The sequence below is a fragment of the Parambassis ranga genome, chromosome 16, assembly GCF_900634625.1.
Source record: "Parambassis ranga chromosome 16, fParRan2.1, whole genome shotgun sequence".
Taxonomy (NCBI): domain Eukaryota; kingdom Metazoa; phylum Chordata; class Actinopteri; family Ambassidae; genus Parambassis; species Parambassis ranga.
The window spans coordinates 8,134,183-8,143,522 of NC_041036.1; the positions used below are offsets into that span (position 1 = coordinate 8,134,183).

The 9,340-nt window shown below is 40.2% G+C and overlaps 1 protein-coding gene and 1 non-coding gene across 2 annotated transcripts; one reads left to right on the top strand and one right to left on the bottom strand.

Moving 5' to 3' along the window:
• Positions 1 to 318: 318 nt before the first annotated feature.
• Positions 319 to 390, bottom strand: trnae-cuc (transfer RNA glutamic acid (anticodon CUC)). Its single transcript has one exon. It is a non-coding gene; the product is annotated as a tRNA-Glu (tRNA).
• Positions 391 to 812: 422 nt separating this feature from the next.
• Positions 813 to 9,235, top strand: ice1 (KIAA0947-like (H. sapiens)). The gene is made up of 20 exons (XM_028426319.1): positions 813 to 1,025; positions 1,189 to 1,247; positions 2,427 to 2,538; positions 2,645 to 2,721; positions 2,800 to 2,837; positions 2,929 to 3,011; positions 3,183 to 3,259; positions 3,375 to 3,412; positions 3,527 to 3,609; positions 3,698 to 3,734; positions 3,876 to 3,932; positions 4,030 to 4,113; positions 4,351 to 4,706; positions 4,813 to 7,083; positions 7,252 to 7,420; positions 7,512 to 7,672; positions 7,914 to 8,104; positions 8,198 to 8,298; positions 8,411 to 8,509; positions 8,657 to 9,235. The coding sequence occupies exons 1-20, from the start codon at positions 936 to 938 to the stop codon at positions 8,836 to 8,838; spliced, it is 4,365 nt and encodes a 1,454-aa protein (XP_028282120.1). The 5' UTR covers positions 813 to 935; the 3' UTR covers positions 8,839 to 9,235.
• Positions 9,236 to 9,340: the final 105 nt, after the last annotated feature.

The window sequence follows — 9,340 nt, forward strand, 5'->3', positions numbered from 1 at the left end:
TAAACATCCCCAATATACACATACTACCTTAAATTACTCTCCCAATATCTGTGGACAGAAGAACCAATGTGTTTCATTATTAAAGTTTACGAAAGCCAGTACAACAGCACCCTCTGTTGGCTGCGTGTGTAGATAATAAAATAATAAAATAATAATAAAAAAATAATAAATAATAAAAAAATCCAACAGACGAAAAGCTAAACTACTTATTACAGGGCTACATTTGTCACGTATCAGTAAGGTGTTATTGGTCGACATTCCAAAAAAAAGCATTGTGAGGTCAATCAGACAATGTTAAGAAAAGAAAAAAAAAGTCTGTTCCCTGACCGGGAATCGAACCCGGGCCGCGGCGGTGAGAGCGCCGAATCCTAACCACTAGACCACCAGGGATCACTGAATAGTTATCGTGGCTACATGGTACATATGGTTAGAAGTTGTTAGAAGTACTGATAGAATTATATTTGGCATACTTGAGAAATGTTTGGTATAATCGTGAAATGGGTTTAAGAAAACAGCAAACTAATAAGTATTCATTCTAACAGTACAATAACACGACTGTACGGCATACTTATAAGCGTACTTATCAGTTATGCCCTCAAATTTGCCTGAATAAAATCCAGATATCCTCGAAAACCCAATTTAAATAAGATATAAACTACATGTGAACAACATTTGAACTAATGTCTAACTCGCTCCTATATGGAAAAAATACGCAGAGCAGAGCTATGGTTACAGCGTGTCGAATAAAAAATTTTATTTAAGCTTTTCCGGGTTTGGTGACGTCACCATGTTGGGTCCTGACTGGGGTCCTTCGTCAACGTGGGAGACGCGAAATGTTTTGAACCAGTTTAGAATATGTGACACCAAGACATGGTAGTCACTTTATAGTATATAAAAATAAAGGCTGTGCAGGTGACGTTAGAAACTGTATTACCATGATGCCAGGTGACAATCAATCCAAGATGGTGGCCATCGCAGCGGACGCGACGGTTGGAAACTGTCAAAACTGCTCTGTTTTGCACCAGGTCAGATGGAACTTTCTGACCGTGAATTCACTTAAAATATCGCTGCTTTTCATTTGTAGACTGAACGTAAACAGTCCTTTAACTTTTATTCCCTGTTCTAGTTCTATTTCCAGTGTTGTTATTTATAAATCTCATTGTTTGTTTGTTTTTTCCGACATTCCAGAGTCTGACAGAGTATGTGTCGTCATTTCTGGCGTTAAAACAGAAGATAACGGTTACAGAGTGAGTATTTACGAACAGTTATTGTCATCGATATACTTCCTAACGTACAGAAACTGCTATTAAGACTCCTGTACACAAGTTGGATATCTTCGTTGTTCAGTGAGCAGGCATCAACTGTAAATAAGTGGAATTAATAATAATTCGTGCAGACATATTAGGTTTCAAAGGTGCGTTTGTTGTCTTTGAAAAAAAAAATCGAAATCATAATTCCTTTATTTATCCACGAGGGGAAATTCTTTTTTGTTACAGTCAAATAAACATCAAAGATGAAATTGAAATATATAATAAATATCTAAATACCTAGATAGCGTTTAAATCTCTGAGTTGTATCTAAAGAAGAACATATTTACTGTTGTATAAAAACCTTTACATAGTAAAGAGCATGACATGAATGTACCAGTATGAATGTACAGTGTCTGAGTGACTGTTATAGTTTGGAGTTCAGTAATTTGATTGAGACGGGCAGGAATGACTTCCTGTGTCTCTCAGTGGTGCATCGTGGGAGTTGGAGTCTGTTGCTGAACGAGCTCCTGTAGCTGTTCAGCACAGTGTGGAGGGGGTGAGAGGGACAGTCCAGTATGGTCTTTATTTTGGACAACATCCTCCTCTCAGACGCCTCTGTCAGAGAGTCCAGGTCCTCTCCCACAACATGGCCGGCCTTCCTGATGATTCTGTTGAGTCTGTTGATTTCCCTCACCCTCAGACTGCTGCCCCAGCAGACAACAGCATACATGATGGCACTGGCCACCACTGAGTCATAGAACATCCTCAGCATCGTCCTGCAGATGTTGAAGGACCTCAGCTGCCTCAGAAAATAGAGGAGACTCTGGCCCTTCCTGTAAACAGTGTCCACATTCTTACTCCAGTCCAGTTAATGATCCAAGTACATTCCCAGGTATTCGTACTCCTCCACCTCCACACCGACCCCTTTGATGCTTTTAGGGGTCACTGGAGACTTTGTCCTCCTCAGATCCACCACTAGTTCCTTTGTCTTTGTCACATTGAGCAGTAGGTGGTTGCTCTCGCTCCAGGAGACAAAGTTACCTGTACTGTTGCTGATCAGTCTGTCTGACATACAGCTCTGTAGGCGTACATACTGTGGTCTGCCAGTCAGTTAGTCCTCCTAAATTTTCTTGCAACTAAATATTGATTTTCTTTACCTTTACCTTTTTGTAACAGTGACTCAATTAGGCTTCGACAACAGCTGGAAGAACTCCAGATCCGGCTGGTTACTCTGCAGAAAAAGGCAGAACATTATGACTCTGTGCAAGCAGAGCTGGAAGAAAAGAGGGTATGTCCCAATTCAAACAATAAACTGACAAGAATAATTTAATTTTATTCATTTTACAGCTTGGCTTTATGTATTTTATACCAGAATTCATTGTTTATTTCTCTAGGTTGCACTTGAGGCCTGTGAACAGCTGTCTGAAAAGATGGAAAAACTTAAACAAGAAAATAACACGACAGTTTCAGAGTAAGTAATGGTACCAGGCACAATCATAAAATCAATTTTTTTAGTAAAATGTTAATAAGTATTTTTCTCTAACTTTAGGAATGAGAAGCTTGAAGACCAGCTGAAGTCTGTGAAAGGTAAATATAATTTAAGAAGGCTTGTATTTTATAAACAAAATAACAGTTTGTCATAAATGTAACCGATTTTACTCTTCTTTCAAACTCTTAGATTTAAATGAGGCACAGTCATTTGAAATTGCACAGCTGAAGAGGGAAAAGGCGGTTGTGGAAAATGACTTACTGAAGACCCAGGTAAGAGATAGAAAAGCTCTAGAAATACATTTGCCTTATTTGAATATTCCAACATTATCGTTATTGATGTGTAAAATTGGCTATAATTCTGTGGGGCATCAGACACAGATCTTCCAACATCCGACCCAGGAAACATAATATTGTTTGTGTTTTAATTTTTCTCCTCGTCAGATGTCTTTGAAGAAATTCCAGCTAGAAGCCGATCAAGTTAAAAAGTTGGTGGAGGAGAATGCCAAGATGACGAGCATGTAAGAATTTGTACTTGCTTTAAAGACACAGATTCTTAAATTGAGCAATATTGGTTGTTATTCATAAATAAATTTATAGTTAAAAAGTATAGTTTTGTTTTTCTCTCTTCAACAGAAATGAACACCTTGAAAATAAAGTTACAGTTCTTGACGGTTGGCATTACAAATCAAATTTTACTCAACATGACACATTATGTTATTTGCATGTCTTGAATTTTTGTTAACAATAACAATACTTCAGCTGTAATTCCTTGAATGTCCTTTCAGATTCAGTATGTGAGCAGAATCATTTAATTTCCCAACTGACCAAAGAGAAGATTCAGCTTGAGAGAAATATTGATGACCTCCAGGTGCAGTAAAAAGTTGCATTAACTTGAAACAATTTGTGGTAATGCACTTAAACTGATCATTCCTTATGTCATTTATTTTTTTTTGTAGGAGAGACTGATGAAACTTGAAAAAGAAAGAAATAAAGGTAAAGTATATTTTTTACATGGTGTTTTTTACCTATTACTATTGCTCAGACAGTGTGTCCATAAGTAGTTAAGTTATCATGTTTGCCATAATTTTAATTGTTTAATTCAAAAAGAAATAACATATTGTTTTTCTCAACAAGAATATAAGAGCACAACAACCCAAGCCAGTGCCCCCGCAGAGCCAAAAGTTGACAAAGGTATGCAGTTGTTTTTTTACATTATGGTGATAAGAGCAAGCACTGACCCAAAACCAGTTTTGTTGATCAATTTTCGTCAATTTTGTGTGACTTTCAGAGAAGATCCGGATGCTTCTAGAAAATTTATGGGCTTGTGTCGAGCCAGCGCATGAGTCATCAGCAAAGATGCTGCACTTCCCAGGTAAGGCATGAACAAAACCCCTTATTATTACTGACATACAGTATGTGAATAGAATGTCTCATGTCCTAAGCATGTAAATTTGGTTGACCTCACCTCTTGGACTTTTCAGCCTCCTTAAATATCTGTCCGAACTCCTAGAGCTAGTTTAACAGCTTCAGCCTCTAAAAAGTGTTTTTTTTCATAATTTTAAAGCATCTGCCTTCATTAACCCTCTTTTTTTAATTTTTGTAATTTCAGAGTTCCATCAAGTTCTTACCTCCTCTCCCCAAAACAAACTGCACTCTCACCTGACCAAAACATCCCCATCTTCTTCGCACAAGATCAGTGACTCCCACAGTTACAACGCACTTACAAAAGCCACTTACATACAGTTAAAACCAACTTCACATGCACAATATGGCATCAGCCCCCAAGCATCTCCCCTGTCTAAAAGAGGGAAGAAAACCCCAGACACTCCAAAAAAGGGCAAGAGCTCACCCAAGAAAAAAAACACAGAGTCTTCTGCAGACACGGACCACTCTGAAATATCTATTGAGGCGATTATGGATTTGTTCAAACCAATGCAACCCTGCATATCACCGCTATCTGACTGGGTGAGAGTTTTTGTTTCAGCTGATCAATGTCCAGCTTTTTCACATTTAGATTTATAATGTGACATAATTTTTTTTTATGACATTCCTACTTTGATTTTACTTTCAGGACGCTGAGGTGGAATCCATGGAAACAGATGATAAAGAGAAAGAAAACCATGCCAAACCTCCTGAGGACTCCTCTCCTTTTAAAGAAGAAGAGCTTGCAGACAACATGACAGCATCCGTGTCAATTCAAAAGACTCCAAAATCCACTGCACATCTGACAGAGGAGAAAGTGGACACGACACAGAAGGACGAGTGCAACAAAACAGACTCCAAAGATGTGTTAGGTGGCATTACTACAATGGACAAAACCATTGCAAACAATGGTAAAAACGACCCACAGGAAGACGTGCAGGCTGAGCAGGAGCCATCATCTGTGCAGCTATTATCAGCATTATCATCTTCCACACAAGACATTACAGTTTCAGTTGACGCTGTCTCACTAACTGTCGAACCTCCGGAGCCATCCAGTGTCAATGTGAATCTCATTTGCAGTGATGCCAATGTTATCCCTCAAACTGAAAATACTTTAGAAGAGGCAATGGAAGATCAGTCAGAGAGTATTACAAAGATGGATGTAGACATGTTACTAAAAAAATCACCAAGAGCATGTGATGCCATCTCTGAAGTAGCAGAGGAAATCCAGCCAATTACATTTTCAACACTCAGTGACTCTCTGAAAGATACCAACGTTGCAAATACTGAAAATGGTTCTGGAGTTGAAACAAATGGTGACGATACCACTGCATGTAAACCCCAGGAAAACACATGTTCTATCAGCAAGGACTTAGAAATGACAGAATATACACCCTGTCCATCAAGCAGCAGCAGCAGTATCATGAACGTGTCCAATGAAAATCTGGAAGAGAAGCTAGAAGAAGATGCATCTAGTAAGCTGCTCGGGGAGGAAGATCAGGTGGCAATACAAGGAACGAGAGTGGATGTAGCAGCATCACCTTTGAAGCCAAGCGGTGATAATACATCTCTGGCTCCTGATTCTCTATTGTTAAAGAAGGTCAGTGGTGACCAGGATCAAGCAACTATTAACACACCTACAGATATCAACATAGAGACAATAAACAGCAAAACTGACCACAGCCCCTCTCCTCCAAACTCCCAAGAAATGACTACTGACAATATTTCTTTAAAGGAAAATACACAATCTCCTTGCAGGAAGTCAAACCGTACATGTCTGTTAGATTGTGTGAAACAGCAGCCTTCAACAGTTGACCCTAATCCAGAAGAGTTAAATAGTGCTGAAAGCACAAAAGCCATCTCACCAGACAAGAAAACCGTTGCCAGTTTAGAGGAAGAGGGTATCACCACCAGAGAGGATGCGAGTGAGTCATGTCAAACAGTGCCTGAAAAACAAAGTGTGACAAAAGAGGAAAAAGCAACTCCAGAGTCAAGTTTAGGTGCAGCTCAAACCCCAGAGGGTGTAGGCCACCTACTCTCTGAAATGGGTCCTCCACTGCCTCCTCTCCTGACCCCTCTGTACACACCTCCAAAGGCAGGCAAGTCAATCAGTCCGAGGCAGGCGGTAGGAAAACTCTCATTTCCCTCACCCATGGATAGATTGGTTTCGCCATCCACGCCGGTCCACACCCCCTCAACACCTAAGCAGCTAACTTCTTCAGCACTAAATAGCCCAGTCGCTCCAAATGGAGTCCCCTCATCACCTCTTCAGTTTGGCTCTGCAACTCCAAAACACGCTGTGCCGGTCCCTGGTCGCCTGCCTGTGACAGCGATGAATTCTTCACCATCCTCTTCTACCGGTGCTTCTCAGGAAAACTCCATGAGGATACTTGATACCATGTACCCAGAGCTCTCTGCTCGTGCCCGGACACTGAGCATTCTCAGAGGCAACGTCAGCCTCAATATGTGTTCATCAGAGAGTGGAACGGTGCCTTCAACAACTGACTGTCAGATGTCTGGCTTTAAAACCATCAACTCCACTGCAACAGCCTTCACCAAGACTGAGAATAGGGGAGAAAAAAGGCCGGCCAACAATTTGCCTCTGCCTAAAAGCAAATGTCTCAGGCTAGACAGCAGCTCTGCTCACACACAGGTTTCTTCTTTCTCCTCAAACAGCGAAGTGGAGACCACTTCACCCCAAACCCAGACACTTAACCAGCTCAAAAATGAGACAACCTTTCCAGCCGCAGAAGCTGGAGAGCAAAATCTAATAGTTAGCTCACTTAAGAAAATTGAAAACCAGTGCTTTGATCTGCTGCCTGTGATTAGGAGCCACCTTTTTGTCGGCAACCTTCCAAAAAAGCCTGTCTTGAGAGAAGAGGAGCAGCAGGTCATTGCTGAAATTTGCCAAAGCAGTTTGGTTAGTATACTTGGTAATTGTCTTTGCATATTAAACATTCTCATCCTCCATCAACCTAATGATGACGCTCTGGTGACTTGGCAGCAATTTTCCTCAAAAGTTCCTGTGAATTCTGTAAAGTTATTTTGAAATGACATTAGTAACACCAGTCATAACCTTTCTCTTCAGTGTCAGGCAGATGACATGACTGCGGCCATCCTGCAAAAGCTGAAGGCTGATAGAAAAGACATGAGCAGAGACTACATGCAGGCCCTGTGCAGAGTCTACACAGGAATCTGTAGACAGAAGCGAGACCAGGAGAAGGCTCACATTCTGGCCTACAGCATTCTTTTAGAAGGTTTGCGATATAACATTGTCGACACTACCATCCTACACCGTATCAAGTCAGCTTGATGTTATTAATATTTGGTTCTGTTTCCTCTCTGCAGATTTCCCAGATTCTGCTAAGCTGATCTTGTTTATGGTGACAACATGGCCCACTGTTCTCTCACACAACAGTTCTCTGTGCCAGGCCATTCATGCCATCGCCAATCTGAAAGCAGAAAAAGTGCTTCTCAGCTGCCTTTCAGCATTCCTTGGTTGGGAAAAGGTATTTTTGGAAACGATATTCTACATTTTCTATTTAACTATCCTCAAGTCTTTTTTTAATTAATTACCTAAAAATGTTCCACAGAGATTGAAGAATTTCCCCTCTGGGATAAATAAAGGAATTCTGATTGATTCTTATATTAAAGCCACCTACTTGTCGTTATCTCACATCTTTCCAGTATAACCTTCTCAAATTAAATTGAGTGCACACTCTAAAAACAAATCTTCCCATGTCACTGCAGAGTCCTCCCTGCGACATTGATCAGCTGATTTCCAGAACAATGTCTGAGGTCCGATCAGGGTCAAATCTGTCTTTCGCTAAACATGGCCGTTATGGGGATGACCTGGGAACCAAGGCGTGGGAACAAGTCTTCACACTGCAACTCCTTTGTGCACATAAGAAGTGGAAGTGGACCTATGAAAATTTACTGGGGTATGATATTTTTTTCTGAAATGAAATGACGATAATCAGTAGTTTTAATTTGACTCTTGTGAGTATGAAAATGTTTATTTTTCCTTTTGACAGCAAAGAGTTGTGGCCACTTATGGATTCTTGGATATCTCGTTCAAACACTCAAACACCTCCTGTCTCTGATGTAACTGTGGCAACTGTACTTAGACTTATAGGTAAGTTGCTTTGTTTGTTTTTGTCTGTGTGTCTCTATTAAGTGAAGCAAACAGTAATAGAATCATTTCAACGCATGATTTCATTATCTTGTGTGTTTTTTTTTTTCCTTAGGACGGCTCGGTCAACTTGGACTTAAGGAGGAGTGTGTTTCCACAGTGAAGACTGTCGCTAACGTCATCAACACATTTGGAAGACATGGGCAGAGTGAAGGTATGAAACTGCAGAGAATACTCTTCTTCACAGACACAAATCTGTTTGCATTTATTTGACATATCTGTGCCAAATAAACAAAATGCATCTTGAATTAAGAAGCCATCCTACCAGTTAGAGCTCTAATTGTAGTCTGTCTTTTTGCAGGCGTGCCTTGGGAAGTCCAGTTGGCAGCTGTCTACTGCATCTACGACCTGGCTCCCAGCAACCCTAAAGAAGCCCTGAACTCCCTGGCAAGTTGGAGAGGAGACGCTTCTCAGACCGTGCCTCCTGCTGTCACTAGCTGCATTAACCAGCTAGCCTCTGTTTGCAGGCAGATCAGCAGCTAAAAATGAACCAACCTGTCAATTCATACCAAACTTAAAGACAGTCAAAACACCTCCAGGCATTTTACGCCTTAAAATGTCTTCAGTTGAACTGAATTGCTGCATTTTGCATTTTTATTTGCACTTATGCTCTCAAATTGTATATAAATGTCTGTTTTTCAGTTTTTGTAGCAAGCATAAAATTTAGTTTCAACAAATTTTAACCTCACCTGGTAACAAATGTACTAGCATAAATTCCCATGGTACCACTGGACTCAGGTAAAACTGTAATATATGTATAGGCTATGTGTGTTCTGGTGTAGCTGTGAATGTTTGTGTGTGTATGTGTGCGTGTGTGCAAATTTAAATGTGGTTTGTATTCATGAAAAATCAGATTGTAAGAATGGGTTTTTGTATAGTCTAAACTTTCAGAGATTAAGTTTTCACATTAAAATGAGACAAACTGAGTCAAATTATTTTTCAGTGTAGTCTGTGTTTACCTGCCTCTCCTCTATTTAGGTGTGTG